This window comes from Centropristis striata, chromosome 23, assembly GCF_030273125.1.
Source record: "Centropristis striata isolate RG_2023a ecotype Rhode Island chromosome 23, C.striata_1.0, whole genome shotgun sequence".
Taxonomy (NCBI): Eukaryota; Metazoa; Chordata; class Actinopteri; order Perciformes; family Serranidae; genus Centropristis; species Centropristis striata.
In genome coordinates, this window is record NC_081539.1 from 26249468 (window position 1) to 26266742 (window position 17275).

General features: G+C 41.6%; 1 protein-coding gene across 1 annotated transcript in view; it reads left to right on the forward strand.

Moving 5' to 3' along the window:
* The first annotated feature begins 9038 nt into the window (after positions 1 to 9038).
* The window catches only part of kcnh2b (potassium voltage-gated channel, subfamily H (eag-related), member 2b), a 386002-nt gene continuing 377765 nt past the window's right edge, over positions 9039 to 17275 (forward strand). Inside the window, exon 1 of the mRNA XM_059326769.1 lies at positions 9039 to 9701. Coding sequence (XP_059182752.1) covers positions 9626 to 9701 — 76 coding nt within the window. The 5' untranslated portion in view covers positions 9039 to 9625. The remainder of the gene's footprint in view (positions 9702 to 17275) is intronic.

A 17275-nucleotide genomic window follows, 5' to 3' on the forward strand; every position in this document is an offset into this window, starting at 1 on the left:
TGTCTGTCTTTTTAAGAATCTTTTTATTATCTATTGATCCAAAAGAAAATCCATGCCTCTTTACAACATACTGTACACTCACCAGCCACTTCATTAGGTACACCTTTTAAACTGCATTAATGCAAATATCTAATGAGCCAATCACATGGCAGCAACTCAATGCATTTAGGCATGTAGACATGGTGAAGACGAACTGCTGAAGTTCAAAGTGAGCAACAGAATGGAGAAGTAAGGTGATTTCAGTGACTTTGAACGTGGCATGGTTGTTGGTGCCAGATGGACTGGTCTGAGTATTTCTCAATCTACTGGGATTTTAACACAACCATCTTTGGGGTTTATAGAGAATGGAAAAAAAATCCAGTGAGCCGTGATGCCTTGTTGATTCCAGAGGTCAGAGGAGAATGGTCAGACTGGTTCAATAACTCAATAACCACTCAACCAAGGTCTGCAGAAGACCATCTCTGAACACAAAACATGTCCAACCTTGAAGCAGATGACCACACCACCACTTTATTTGATTCACATTGCTAGCTATAAAGTGACCAATGAGTATATATATATATATATATATATATATATATATATTTAGACAATGTATACAGTAATCAGCAGAAGCTGGCAAAACTCCCATCCCATTCCTGTCCAACTTTCTCTCCTGTAATCTTCACCAATTTTAATAAAATCAGCAAAACCAACATCAGCATTCACTTGTAAATAAAGATGAAATGTAAAAATTCCATGGTCATATTGCAGAACTACTTTCCAAGAGACGAATATCAGGAATAATACCATATGTATTTTGTTAAACAGGAGTTACATATGTTTGCATCATCCAGTTAGTGAAGCAGCTGCAACTTACAGCTGTGGTTTTAATTGGTGTCTGGCCTGAACACAAGTTTCCCTCCTTTAGAGTAGAAGCACATATAAACTAGATAATTGCACTCAGTGCAGATCTCAGCTGGGTATTGAGAATCTCCTGCATAGCATAGCTCTGATCGATCAGAACTCAGAAAATAAACTTTTTAAAAGTTGTTTGCTTGTCAGGGTTAGGGTTAGTCATGGTGGAGTGAAGATGCACACTCCTGCACTCCTGTTTCGGGAATTACTTACTTAAATCATCAAATTATCCGAACCACACACACATTTTGGGTGTGTAGAACTTTGTTGTAAGACTTGGCAAACAGCAGGACTTCATGATGAGCAAAAGACCCAACACAAGAGCAAGCCAGCCGTCTTTGGCCCAGTCGAGCGAGACCGCAGCTAACGTTAGCCAGCTACTCCAGCTGAGCTAAAAGCTCCAAACTCACAAGTGAAAGTTGGAGGGGCTACTCAACCATATGAAAGACGAGATCCTGTCGGAGCTTCATTGCAGCCTCATCCCATGTTGTAAAAATTCAGGAGGTGGAGGAAGGTTTAAACGACGTGGATGGCAGAGTCACCGCACTGGAGCGCTCATATGCTGATCTGAAGGCTGAGAATGAAAAGCTCCGTGCACATGTGGATGACCAGGAAAACAGGAAGGTGGTGGGATGACCAGGTCATCCCACCACCTTCATGGAAACTTTCCTGGTGGAGGTATTTGGGAAGGACAGCTTCCCTCGTAAACCAGCAGTGGACTGCGCTAACCGTCAGACCGCCGCAACAAAATGGGCCTCCGCGAGCCATGATCGCCCGTCTGCATCATTACCAGACCAAGGAACTGATTCTACGCTTATCCTGGGAGCGAGCTGGGCAGCTGACAAACCAGGGGCGGAAAATCAGCTATTATCCGGACATCAGTATTGACCTGGTTCGAAGGAGAGAAGCTTTCAACCCAGTAAAGAAACGACTTCAGGAGGCTGGTGTGAAATACTCGCTCGCATATCCTGCAACCCTCCAGTTCACACATAACGGGTCCAAACACGAGTTCAAGTCACCGCAGGATGCATCTGCCTTTGTCAAAGCAAATATCGAGAAGACTGGAGCGACAATATGCCCACATTGGAGGACTAACCGGCTGCTTTTTCTCATTTTTGACTGCTGAAATGTGTGCACTGTTGGAGATTATTCCCCCGATCACAGTCTGTAAGTGGAGCTATGGTTACTAGTCCGTGTCGAACTGCTATGATATTATATTGAAAGTTTGCATATGAGACCAGTTTAATTTCACTTAGTTTACGTACATTTAAAAATAACAACCTATGGTTACCACTGCACTGGCTCAGTTTATTATCCGTGTCGGACTGCCAACGACGTAGACGGATCCCTGCCCCTCTCACTCTTTCTTGTTTGTGTATTAGGAAAGAAGGGAAAAGAGAGGTTTCTTTTTTTATGTGTGAGTGTGATCCATTTTACCAGAGTCACATTCTGCAACTTTGCAAAGTTATTGCAAAGTTCTCAGCAAAGTCAATTTCTATCCTTTATTGCTAAATTACTATTATTATCATTTATTTATTTTTCTTGATTTCATGATGATGATATAAGCTGTCACTTCCAACTTTAGAGTTGCATCGTAGAAGCTTTTGTCGTTGTTGGATAAGTACTGCACTTAGTTTGGGTAGGTGCCATGGTGGGGTGGGGGTCATATCCTCTGGATTGTTTTGTTTTTCTTTCTTTTCGCATTTTCTTGTTTTGCACTACTTGTTTTTCACCATAATGATGCCAGCTATACTCACCTGCATCAATTTCTTATTGAACTAAATGACTGGGGTTAAGAATAGAAAGCTCAGTTTTATCTCTTGGAATGTAAAGGGCTTAAACCACCCAGTTAAAAAGAATGGAGTACTGGCTCATCTCTCTCAACTGCATGTGGGCATATCGTTTCTACAAGAAACACATTTTCGCAACGCTGATGTTAATAGAATTTGTAGAGGCTGGGTTGGGGAGGTTTTTCGCTCGAGATTCAACTCTAAGGCCAGAGGCACTGCTAGATATCTCATTCACAGCTGAAAAAATGATAGCAGACCTAAGCGGTAGATATGTGATAGTCACTGGTAAACTCCTTAATAAATCTGTAATTCTAGCAAAAATATACGCTCCTAACTGGAACGATGAGGGTTTTATGAAATCCTTTTTTCAGCAATGCCCGATGTTGAAATTCATAATTTAAGTATGACTCTTCCACTCCCGCAGCTCTTTTGGCTGCCTTCTCCTTTTCTCACACTGGTAGGGGTGGGGGAACAGGTCTTCTCATCAACCACGATTGGAAGTTCTCCCTACATCCACTGCCACAGTTTTCCCCACGGTTCTTCGAATTCCATGCTGTAACCATAACTTCTCCCTCACCAATAACCATTGTTGTTCTCTACCGCCCACCTGGTCCTTTGGGAAAATTTCTGGAGGAGCTTGACGTCCTCCTTTCAAACTTTCCTGAAGATGGCCCACCACTTGTTCTTCTCAGCGACTTCAACATCCAGCTCGAGAAGTTACCAGACTTACTTCTTCTACTCCCCTCCTTCGCTATTCTGCTCACTCCATCACCACGTACTCACAAAGCCGACAACCACCTTGATCTCATATTCACCAGGAGTTGCATCAATTTCCGGCTCCCACTCTCCCGATCAGACTGTCTGCCCCCACCGACAGATACTGTACCGGTCCACCGCAACATTTGCTCCCTCTCCCCCTGCTCTGGCCTCATCCGTTCTTTCTTCCCTTCCTTCATCTGACTTATTCTCACTTCTGCAGCCCACCTCTGCAATCGACACTCTCCTCTCTACTCTCTCCTCCTCTCTTGATTGCTCTTCTGCCTTCGCAGCAAGAAGAGACTTCTATCAGACCAAGATCCAATCCTCATTCTCCAACCCGAAGAAGCTTTACTCCATCTTTATGAACCTCCTGCCCCCCCCCCCCACTCCTACCAAGCCATTTCGTAAACCACTTCTTGAAAAAGATTGAGGACATACGCTCCTCATTTACCCATCCAGTTTCACAACTCGCCTCTCCTCCTTCCTTGTCATCATCTCCCACTCTCTCAGCAACCACTGTTTCCTCCTCAAGTGCCCAGCCCTGTAACCTCTGCCCGTCCTACCACATGTCTGCTGGATCCCATTCACATCCTTGACTACTGGCTGCTTCCCTAACTCGCTGAAAGAAAGCAAGGGTGAATCCTCTCCTAAAGAAATCCACCCTCAACCCGTCTTTAGTGGACAACTTCAGACCCGTCTCTCTCCTGCCGTTCCTCTCCAAAACTCTGGAACGGGCTATCTTCACTCAACTCTCCTATCTTTATGGGAACAATCCCCTTGACCCTCACCAGTCTGGTTTTAAGAAGGGCCACTCAACAGAGACTGCCCTTCTTGCTGTGACTGAACAGCTTCACAATGCGAAAGCGGCCTCTCTCATTTGTGGTTGTTCTACTTGACCTTTATGCGGCTTTCGAAACTGTTGATCACCAGATCCTCATCTCCACCCTACACCACCTTGGAGTATCTTGCTCTGCCCTCTCTCTACTGAAGTCCTATCTCTAGGACCGCACCTTTCATGTAACTTGGAAGGGTTCTGTGTCAGAATCCTGTCCACTCATCACTGGGGTCCCTCAAGGCTCTGTCCTTGGTCCGCTCCTTTTCTCTCCCTCGGCTATCTCGTCCACTCGCATGGCTTCTCCTATCATAGCTACACCGATAACACCCAGCTAATCCTTTCATTTCCCCAGTCCGAAACACAGGCAGCAGCACATATCTCCGCATGTCTGGCCGACATCTCCCAGTGGATGTCCTCACACCACCTCAAACTCAACCTGGAAAAGACTGAGCTACTTTACCTCCCAGGGAATGGCTCTCCCACCACTGACCTCCACATCACTGTCAAGAACACAGTGGTTGCCTCCACCGAGACTGCTAAAAACTTTGGTGTGACTCTCGACAATCAACTGTCCCTCAATGCAAACATTACCGCCACCACCAGATCCTGCAGATTCTTGTTGCATAACATCAGAAGAATCCGCCCTGCTCGATCGGTCTTCGATCTTCCCACATTTTCACACACAACACCCCTCCTCCCTCCCTCCACTGGTTACCGGTGGCTGCACGGATACGCTTCAAGACTCTAGCTCTGGTGTACTCTGCTGCTTATGGTTCAGGCCCTGCTTACATCCAGGACCTTGTCAAACCCTGCACTCCTGCCGTCCTCTTAGGTCTACATCAGCCAAACAGCTGGTGACTCCCACTCTGCGTGGGTCAACTTACCTCAAAACCACTTCCAGACTTTTCTCTGTCCTGGCACCCAAATGGTGGAACGAGCTCCCCACCGACATCTGGACCTTAGACAGCCTGTACATCTTCCGCCAGAGGCTGAGGACCTAAGTCTTTCAACAATACCTCAGTTAAGTCATGGTTGCCTAATTTAATTGAAAAATGCTCTTCTTGTTTAACGTATAGCACTCTTGTAGCGATTACAGTTGGCTCTTAAAAGTTATATACTAACTTCATTCCTGTGGTTTAAAGCTTGTACCATCAGGTTGAATGCACTTATTGTAAGTCGCTTTGGACAAAAGTGTCAGCTAAATGACATGTAATGTAATATGATGTAAAAATAAATCACATTGTCACAATCATTTCATGGAAAGAGGTTAAAAATATTTATTCCAACTTGGGCGACCGTGTACTGTTAATCCAGACATTTTTTTATGTTTCTGGGATTTATACAACAGGTTCAATCAGCAATAGTGATTATTTCAGCCACACTTGATGACTGAGAGGAATTGCGGTGTTTACACTGGTGTGAATGTGGTCCAGCGGTCAAACTTGTAGGACGCCAAAAATGCAAGAAGTTCCATCATGCACACAGACAGGAGAGGTCAAACTGGGGCCTGCAACAGCCTGAGACTACAGTAAATAACTAGTAACTAAAGTAGTTGTTGAAAATTATTTTATTTTTATTTTGTACAGATTAAAAATAAATATATACAAATGTTTCCCTGGAAATGCTCCAGTATGCTTCTTCTTTAACATGAGAGTTAAATTCACTGCTGAACTGTTAACTTCATTATAAGAAGATGTAGCTTTTATTAGATGTGTCAAAGTGAAGCCTGGAGCATTTTCACTTCCTTTAGTCAGACATTTATTCATTATTGTGCGCAGTAAAGCACATTAAGAACTCCTAAAACAATTATAGTCAACTGTCTCTCTCTCTTTTGTGTGTGTACACTATGTGTGTGTGTAAATACAAAGAGTTTGTATGCCAGGCTGGGATCTGTCTCATCTGTGACAAGAAAGTGTCTGCCTTTTTCTTTTCCTCCTTCCCCTTCTTGTCTCCTGTATCCTCCTCCTCCCTCTCTCTGTTCCTGACTAAATAAGGGAGTTGAGAGAGGAAAGCTGAGCTGCACACCTCCTCTGGCTCTCAGCTGCTGTAGTAAATACTGCTGGATGTAATAAGAGCAGGAACTGATGCATTTTTTAATTCATACCAAAATGTCACATTTTGATAGATGGCTCCTCGGGCCTCATCCAACTGCAAGGCTGCAATTCATCATGTCCAACCAATCATTAAAACACTGATCGCTGGAAGAATGAATGCATTCATGCTGATGTGCAGGTCATTTTGATAAATGCATCCAGGGAGCAGTCAGTGTTGCTTTAGGCCTGTATCTGACAGAACTGAAGACAAAGAAATGTTACTCCTTCAAAGCTTATTACCTTCCTGAGACTGATGTGAAAAATATTTTAAAACACCCAAATTCTCATGGATTTAAAGGGATGTTGTTGGGCTTGTCTGCTGATGCCTTCAAGTGCAGTCAGAAAAAGGAAAACTCAGCCTGTAACACATACACTAGACTACACTACTACACTATTTTCATACAATACAGCAATGTTATATCATATTAGTTAGCTGACTTGTTTTGCTGAATACAAATTTAAAAGAAAAAGAAAACTGGCACATTGCCTCGCTTACTGTTGGTGTGTATTTATTGACTTTTCAAGTGAGTTTCACATTTTGGCTATGTAGATGCTGTCTAAATTATCAGTTTTTGCTTGCAAAATCAAACATCTGCCCCCAAAACTACTTTTACTATTGTCTTTATTTGTTTAAGTTTTCTGACCAGACACATGGAGGTGCACAAGTTACCACTTTCAAAGCAGGGATCATGGAAACCAATTTATAAACATTATGTTTTTCATTATGTTTTTTTTCAGCTTTATTAGATAGTGATAGAGAGAATGGAAGTGGTAGACAGAAAGGCATGCCCTCTACCAGTGAGACCTCATGAACTACATTATTTTAATTATTAATTGAAGAAAATGATTAAACAAGATTTAAAAAGGCTTCACGTTGTGTAGCCAGTGTATAAGGAATTATTTTTATCTCAGCATTGTGCAACATTTATAAAGATTTAATAAATAAGCAATATGACCTCATTAAAAAGCCAAAAGAAAAAGGACAAACATCTAACACATTTATGCAATTCAGTGGTTGAATTTGCATTAAATTATATTTCAGTATTTTGTGCTATGATCAAGACATCTGTTGTTTTTATGGTAAAAAACCGGCAGCTGTGGTTGCCAGAACTTTACCGTAGTAAATACGGTGCAGCTTTTTCTAATATTACAGTAAAATGATATTAGCACTGTTGATTTCATGTTTAAGATTGGCATTTTATTCCATATTTTACCGTAAAAAAAAAAAAAGTTTTTCCATCAAAATAAATGCTGTTCTGCCATATAATTCACAAGAAAATACTATATGAATGCTGCATAAATTAATTATTTTACCATTAAATATAACAGTATATTTTGATAGAGATATGGTGTTTAGTACATTTAACAATGAGAAAAAATATTTTTACAAAAAATAAATGCAAAAATTACAGTTATGGCTTATAACAGTATATTTTTGTTACAAACACAGTGCCAGTGTATTTTACAGTGGAGTAATGTTTTTTTTTTTTTTAAATGTTAAAAAAAATACTGTTTTGGCTGATTTATACAGTTATGGTGTTTCATTTCTACTGAAACTGAATTAACCCATTTATCATTGTAGGCTACAGTCTTTTACTGTTATGGTTTAGCAGTTTTTCCACCGTAAAATCTAGGCTACAGACATTTTTTTTTACAGTGTATGGTAAACATATGCTAAATTTGATTAATAATATATTTTAATTACAGTTCATTTGTGCAATCACGTGTACTTTCCCTGTAGTTTCCTTGTTCCTTACACAGAGCCTGCTCATTATAGTCTTTGATTTAACGTTTGGAAACCATTCATACATAAGGAGCGCAAACAAACCCAGTCAATCTTTGCGCGCTTCAGCCTAAACCTGTTGTGGTTTAGGCTGAAGCGCCTGAAACGTCCCACAGTACGTGAATGCATCATCCCCAGCATGACGGAGGGGGGAACCCCGGCTGCGTGACGTAGCAGAGCAGCCTGAGTGGTGAATCCCCATCCAACCCTGAAACACAATGAAGCAGCAGCACAGCCGCAGTTTCTCTGCGCATTTACATGAAATTCACCGATACGGGAGCAGCTGCACCACTTTACCTTTAGAGACGCTTTACTTCAGCGTAGGGAAATACTTCTTAGTGGGGTATTGATATCATATTTTTGCACAGTGCAGGAAACCACAACAGGGGCAATAAACCCCTCCCCTTTGACAGCCTAACACCTGTTAGCAGCAGCCGTTTGGACGCAGAACAGGTGTGTGATAAACCTGCACGTCCCACTTGGATCAACTCATTAAGGCTTAAACCATAGTTGAGCTAGCCATCGGTGTCATGTTTAGGCCCATTTCCCCCAATTTTAACAAATGAGTTCTAAAAAAATAAAAAATAAAAAAAATCATTTTTGATACTGAGGGCAGTTTTGTAGCGCCAAGGACCCAATTTGGGAAGCTCAGGTGTAATTTAAACGCATTTCTGGGATGAGGAGAGTTTGGGTAGCTCAGAGCGCATCTGCTCCTTCATCCATCACGAGAAGTGTTCCCGATGAGTAAAGGGTTAAAAGAGGCGCAGCTAGACGCCGGTGGAGCTGAAGTCATCCGACAGAGCGCACAGGGAGGAGGAGGAGAGATACAGAGAACACCTCCAAAACACACACATCTAGGACGACTCAAGCTGCGGATCTGCACTCTGCTCTTTTCTAACCATCACTGTGTTCTTTCTCTCCACAGTTAAACTCAGATATTTAGAAGCAAGAGAGAGGAGGTGGAATGAGAGATAAATAAAAAAACGCGCAGCCCAGCGCCCCAACTATGGCTCCAACGACGCTCGTCGGGAAGCTCGCCCAGTCTGCCTCACAGGAGCGGGCTGTAGTGCAGGATGAGAGGTCTGCTGTGCTCCACCGAGTGTGAGACCAGGAGGAAATATCACCTGACAGGCGGCCCTCCCCTCGGGGGACAGAAACAGACACCCTCGCGCCTCTCAACCTGGAAACTGGAGGCTGGAAACGGCCCAGATCTGCCGTGCGTACAGTGCGCCTCCTCTTCCCAGAGCTCTCCTCTGTTCACTTTCATTCCTGGAGAGTCCACCGTCTCCTCTGAGCAACTTGGGGAAACTTTGCCCCCTGGATTACTGCCACTGAACCTGTGAGCGTCGGGTCTCCATGCCGGGAGCGCAGTGAGCATCGCGCGCTCGGCTGCGGGAGGACTGGAAACACAGCTCCGGTGTGCTATCATTAAAAGTCCTGCAAAGTCTCTCAAAGTCCAGGGGCGAAGATGCCGGTCCGGAGGGGCCATGTGGCTCCGCAGAACACCTTCCTGGACACCATCATCAGGAAATTCGACAGTCAAAGTAAGATTCTGTGTGATTGTGTGAGATCATTTAAATCATCATGCAGCCTATTTTCTCTTATTAACAAGGCCCACTTTAAATAATTGATTTGTTGACTCACAAGCTGTTTGAAAATGGCATCCTAATCATTTTGTTTTCCAAAAATTAGCCCAAATAATGATGTTTGCTGATGCATGGGTAGTAACGCGGTGGTGCAGTGATGTTACAGCAGCTGAGGTTAGAACAGTGTGAACAACATAATAACAGAAATTAGGTAAATATCAGAAAGCATGACTTTTATTTTAATAGTCTGATAAAGCCAGTGTGATGCTCAGACTCACTTTACATGGGGTTCCTTTCCGTTCAAAACATGAACAGCTTGTGTAGATGTGAACTGCTGAGCTCTGTTATTTGTTGATCTGAACCCTGCAGCTGCAACACACATCTGTCATTCAGGAAAGGGTCTTGAGTGTCATATTCAATGTTACACTTTATTTTACCACAATACTTACAAATAAATATGATTAGTTATGTCAATGGCTCATGCTGCTGCTTGATTTTGTAAGAAAACACACAAAATAACACACTTGGGTGCTTTTGGGGGATCTATTTCCCTTAGGTTTACTTGTTGTGGATATGTAAAATAGCTTTTATACAGAAGCAATACACCGTAATAAAGTTGGTTCAATACGCACACGCTTTTCAGACATAAAACCACTTTATTTTTGTTTGCCTTGAAAGGAAGGGAAAATCAATATCCTCTCAATTAATCTACACTAAGTTATATGCTCGGAAAACAAATATATCCAAGCTACTAAATGTTTAATATGAGCCCAGGGGCCATGCAATTTGAAGCTGTCTATATTTCAGAAATACACAGGCTTCATCCTTCCTCACTTCCCTGCGGCGGTGTTATCTTTGATGCAAATCATTCATGTTTTTTCCATCTCTGAACGTGTGACCAGACTTCAAACGTGCCTCATGCAGCCACAACGGCACATTTCCTGCGGAAATTCGCCTCGGGGCTGATGATGAAGATGAGGATGGGGGGCCGTTGTGGTGTGATGTGCATCGCTAACATCTTGTCAAGAGGATGCAGGAGACATTTAGGTGTAGTGTTTAAGGAATCTAAAGTCAATTGCTCCCCCTCTGGAGCAGAGAAGATGGAAGTGTTAAAGTACCTTTTTCTAAATGCTGAAAAATATGCTGTCCGCCATCCACCGCTTACCATATGCTCTTGAGGTTGAGCCGTGCACAAGGCTGCTTTGGAACAGCAAGTGATGGCTTGCTGCGTTTGTAACACCCAGGAGTCAAGGCTTCAAACAAGGTGCTATAGGGTTGGGTTTGGTGCAAAAACACCCATTTTCCATGACACAGAGGTGCTACAAAGCGACTCCAAATGAGTGTCGTCAAGTTGAATCATTGACATTCCTCCAGAACTTATTTTTCTATCCTGATGAGCGTAGATTACTCTGCAAAGGTGAACATATATGTAATGCTGCCTATTCTATCCTGTCTATTGATTCCTGAGGTTGTGGTCAGTGGTGATGATGGTATCTCATGGCTGTGAGTAATGCACTAGTGGAGGATATCAGTGGACACTAGCTCTGTTAAGACATCCTTATTAATTCCAGAGTTGTTTCTGGATATTTAAACTGAGAAAATCTGTCTTTTATACAGCAAACTCTTCTATCGATTGAACTTTCAACTGCAGCCAGGTGGAAAGATTTGCCAATACTGCTGAGTATTTCTTCAGAATAACTCCAAAGCCCCATTTCCGTCTTCCGATCCCTTTGTATGAGTGACCTCACTGCTCCACATCCCTGAAACCTGAGTCCACTCTTCTCATGTTGTCCATAGCTGAGTAAACTAGTGTTTGTGCACTGCACATTTATCATGTGACCCTTTGCTGTTTCCTTATTGTAATAAAGGCCGGGTTCAGTAATCAGAGCAACAATCAGGATCAGGCTTATCCTGTTTGTTCAGCTATACAGTATGTGATGGAAAGCAATCCATGCGGAACCTAGTGAGGGGAAAAAGCCATATTCATGTTAGAGTAAGCGTGGCAGAGCCATTTCTTTTCAGGATGGGACTGCTTTTAAAATAATGTACTAGGGATACTCGATACTCAGCCGTGGAGGAGATGATTAAAGGAATAAACAATGGGCATCTGTTGTCACCACACATCACACCGGGAACGTTGATTTTGTGAGAAAGCCTGTTGTACATGGCTATAAGACAGTGACAAGTTGATCAGCAGCAACACTCTTTATAAAATGGCCTTACACTCAAGTTCATAAGAGGAACAAGACTCCTAGTATATGGCTGACCGTGTTTGATCAGTGTGATTTTGTTGGCAATGTGTTACAGGAATAATAATGGTAGTGTCTATGACATATGAGTATTTAGGATATTAGTAGTTGGTATGCTTTTGTCCCTTATTGCTGCACTAATGGCTTTTATTGCACTACCTTGATTGTTCCCCTTTTTTTCCTGTAAGTCTGCTAAATGACTAAATGTAAATGTAATACAAAGAAGTAATAATATGTTTAATGATATATTGAACCCTTTGTCTGTCACTCATGCGTCTCACAGATCAAATAGGATTACATTCTATTAAATGTGTCAATCCACGCTGAGGGTGTGAAACGCGCGTCTCACTGAGACCCCCCACCGTCACCTGGTTAGCGAAGTGACCCTGCTGCTGACATGCTTTTGTTGAATGTATTTTAGCACTTCCTGTGTTTTGTTGTACTCATAGCGTCTGCATGCTGCTCTTTAGACATTATAGCAGATAATTGTCTGCTTCATTTACACCTACACTATGCTTAAGCACTTATATCTCTCTGCTTCTTGAAACAGATTTGTCGCTAATCCCATCTGCTTGTTCCGTTAGCTACTTAGCTTAGCAGCAAACAATAGCTTCTCTTACTGCTGCACAGTGTGTTATTTGTTAAGCTATTCCTCAGCCTCCTTAACTGATAGTTGTACATGAAATAAGTGTAGCGCACTAGTTGTGTTGGAAGTGTGGCTCCACACCGTGGAGTCCTAATTGGTAATGCTAACTCCTGCAGTTAGCCAGTCCCCCATAGTTGGTGCGGGCGATTGAGTGCAGCTAACTGTCCCAAGAAAACTCCTGCACAGCCGAGGGCTGGGTGGCTGTGCGAAGAAAACATAGTTGCAAGCAGGACAGCCACCGGCCGCCACCACAGTGAGGGGGAGGTGAGGGAAGACAGACCGGGAGCCCTGATTAATCAATTAACGTTGGTTAATACTTTCAAAACTCATATGCAGGGATATCTTTGTCATTAAAACAGCGGTCCATGCAGATCATGCTTTACTTAACGCGACGGCAGACAGAGTAATTGTGGATTAAATGATAGAACGTGCCGCTCACGTGTCCCTGACAACATATTTAAAGACAGGTGCGCGATGTGAATATCCAATATAGAAGTAGTCCACTCAGTAAGTCAGTCAGCCAGTCACATACAGACCCGTGTGTAGGGCTGACCTCCAGTAGACAGCCACCAAAGTGTACTTATACTGTACTGTTTCAGTTAAGTTATCTGCCTTAAAAAGTCCTGCATGTTGTTTGTCTCCACATAACAAGTTCAAGAAAAAGGCAGCAATAGCTACTGAATACATCGTATGTCATAGTAAATGGTAAATGGAGTGCATTTATATAGTGCTTTTATACAAAGCGCTTTACACTACGGACTGCGCTCATTCACCGGTTCACACACACATTTACATTGGTGACTGAGGCTTTGCTAAACGGTGCCACCTGCCACCACTGGGAATTCTTTCACACACCGATGAACACAGCATCGGGAGCATTTTGGGGTTCAGTATCTTGCCAAAGGATGCCCAGGGACATGTAGGCTGCCATGGTCACAGATCGAACCACCAACCTCCCGATCAGTGGGTGACCGATCTACCAACTGAGCCACAGCTGCCCCAGTGCTGTTAATATTCTGTGAGACAGGCTTCATACTGAAAGGTGTCAGGAGTTTCATGATTTTTTATTTATTGCTGTTTGTGTAGACATTGGGTTAGACCATATTTGCTCAAAGTCCAGCCCATGGGCCAATGGTGGCCCTCACAAACATTTTGTGTGACCCCCAATCATGACATGCAATGCATGCATTATGTCTTATTTATCTGCTGTCCATTTCAATACTTTCACTTCCAATAACTACATTTAATACACTACTCACCTACTCCATCATGCTGCGCCCGACAAACAAGTATCTGTCCAGTTAGGAATGACTGCTGTTAGAAAGCTACTGGTTGGCATGGCAACTCTGTCGTCAAGGCTAATGCTGTTAGGTAAAGTTTCGGTGGACAACTCGCGACTGCAATTTTTTTGTGCAGCCCTCAATCACATGCTGGCTCCCTGCAGTGGTACTCTGTTGTGAAAAATCTGAGCCCCCCTGGTGGTTGCGTTGTATTAGTGCAGGTTTGTAAATGCGAATTCCTGAGCAACTTCTACAGTCAATACAGTCACAACACATATACATCATCGTAGACGCTAACAAACAGACATGACGCAACACTTGGACAGTACAATTAAGAGTCCATACACAACATACAAACACCATAGCACAACATACATCACATACCAAAAACAAAGATAAATAAAGAAAAAGAAGCGGGATAGGAATATGGTTTATAGGAAAACCCTTGTGCACCCGAACATAGTGATGTGCCAATGAGGCCTCATGAACCATTTTCTGTATTTTCTAAGCCCACTAGATGGCGCACTTGGTTTAAAGAAAAAGGCTCAAGCAATGGTAATTGAATGTGCTTTCAGGTCTTTGGTTAACAGAGTGCGCCATCTAGTGGGCTCAGAAAATAAAGAAAATGGTTCATGAAGCCTCATTCGCCCATCACTACACATACAGTTTAGCTACTGCAGCTGCAACATTAAGAGAAACCGTTTAAGCAAAAATGTATACCTCTCTTTGGAATCTATTAATATGATATAAAGTGAAAATATATACTGTTTATAGTACAGTTATGACATCACAATTTTAAAGAAGTGTGTGTTTTTCTTCATGGATTAAACATTTTGATACTATCACATATAACATATTGACCTGGTATTCAATCAAAAAGATTGAAATGTTTTCAGATTTAGTTTTTTTTAGTTTTTTAGATTTAGTATTATTTAAGATATTTGTGGCCCACAAAACAAGATTCTACAATTTATGAATCAAGCATATTGTGTATGGGGGGATATGGTCTCCATAAAGTATATGGGGACCTTTGCAAACACATTTACAGCAATTAGAGTACAAAGTGCACTGATCCAAGCAGTAGGTCATTCTAAATCAAGCAGGTAAATATTGATTTCTAGGATACAGCTGTTCTTATGATTATTAGACAGAAGAACAATAGGTCAAAGGTGCGCTGCATAGAGATTATTGATGTGTCCACTCAAGGGAAATCAATAGGTAGCGTGATCTTTGCTTACATAGGAAGATGACCTGATGTTCTGTTATCTATTACAGATACAGACATGTATACATCATCATAACTGAAGAATATCCATGTTAATATGCCATTCTGTTATTCTCTGTTCTCATTTTTGTCATGTCTCTCTTCATTTCGGAGCAGTGACTGTCTCCAGGCCTTCTGCTTCCATAGACACCCCTGATCAGATTTCAAAATTTCAGGGAATAGTCTGTGTTATTGCTGTATTGTGACACATCCAAAATTATAGGCATAATATCAGATAATCAGATTGTCACAAGACTTGCCTCTCATTTCCCCAGGCTGGCACAATCTGAAATTGCACTGATTGGCCAAAGTGTGTGCTTTTTTTAGTAGAAAAATGTGCATAATTCTTGGAGGACAACATGTTTACTGTTGCCATGTTTTGCATTTGTTTTTGAATACCTCTATGAAGACAAAAAGATGTAATTAGATTTCACCTTTATAGACAAACTAATTAGATTGGTAGATGCATCACGTCATGGTTTCCAGCTCAGGTATTTTCTGCTCCTGTCCCCTGACTTCAAACCTTCTCTGCTTACTGTACACTGATCCTGTGTGCGTGTGACAACACATACAGACTGTGTGGCTCCCTGACAACAACCATCAACAGATCTGACCTCAGCATGAGGTCATAGCAACCTTTTGGGCCATGTGTTGCTGGCTCAGTGCCCCTTAGAGATGACTTTGTCCAATTAGAAGCCTTGAAGCCACCGTCCTCCTCCGAGGATGTTACCATTCTACCGATGAAGTACCAACACTTTGTCGCCATGGCAACAGTCCCCCTGACTCTCCCACCCACCCACACACCCACCCACCCTCATGCACACGCGCACGCGGAGCAGGAAAAGGTATAGTAGTAGTCATCTCCAGGTAATTCTCCATCTTTTAGAAATGGTTTTCAATAAATCACACATACATTGAATTACAGAGCTACTCTTAAAAGTGGTTAATTTCAGTTTCTAACATATATGGTAGAGTAAACCAGGTGGAACTTGTATAATTATGTATAGAGACTTGAGACATTATAAGTATTAGAGGTATGGTTAAGATGGAGTAATACACGTGAAGGAGTTGAGCATCCTGCTAGTATTGTGTGTGTGTATCAGAGCCTAATTTATCTTATTTCTCTGTACCATAGAGTTACATTGGTGTCCAAAAACTATTAATCCTTGGGAATCAATTAAAATTAAATTAAAATCTTGCTCTGAGCTCCTTAGATGACAAAAGTGGCAAAACTGCTATAAAATGATAGATTAATGTTATTATAGATTCATAATATTTTCCACTTTTACCGAGTAAAATATTTCTTTTTAGTCCTGATCATAACCATGATATATCCATTCATTTTTCTGAATTCTAACCAATTATATTTTGTTTACAAAATGCCACTGTGATGAATTTATGAAGGAAAGAGGAAAAATAATTTGTTTCTAAATACTAAATGCGAGGATATTTTTTTCTTCAAGGTCTTGGATATAACAGTGAATAGCAACAACAATGCTTTTGATACTTTTTGTGCAGTGTCACATTTAAAAAAAGAAAAGTATTTGCTCCATGAGACCAGTGGTCGAAAAAGTATTCAGATCCCTTACTAAAGTAAAAATACTAATACCTAGTGATGTGCCAATAAAGCCTCATGAACCATTTTCTGTATTTTCTAAGCCCACTAGATGGCGCACTTGGTTTAAAGAAAAAGGCTCAAGCAATGCTAATTGAATGTGCTTTCAGGTCTTTGGTGAACAGAGTGCGCCATCTAGTGGGCTCAGAAAATAAAGAAAATGGTTCATGAAGCTTCATTAGCCCATCATTACTAATACCACACTGCAGGATTACTCCACTACAAGTCCTGCATTCATAACTTACCAAAGTATACCTTACCTTAAAGTATCAAAGGTAACTCAGATTATTCAAAATATATTATTGGATTATTATTATTTTCATTTATATAATCAGTATTTTACTGTAGTCAGGGTAGGACTCATTTAACTACATAATATACTGTTGTGAGGTTTAATTTTATATTTTATAGATTTATAGAAATGCATAATAATTTTAAATTGATCACGTTTTTCATGTTAAATCTTGACCTGCAAAGT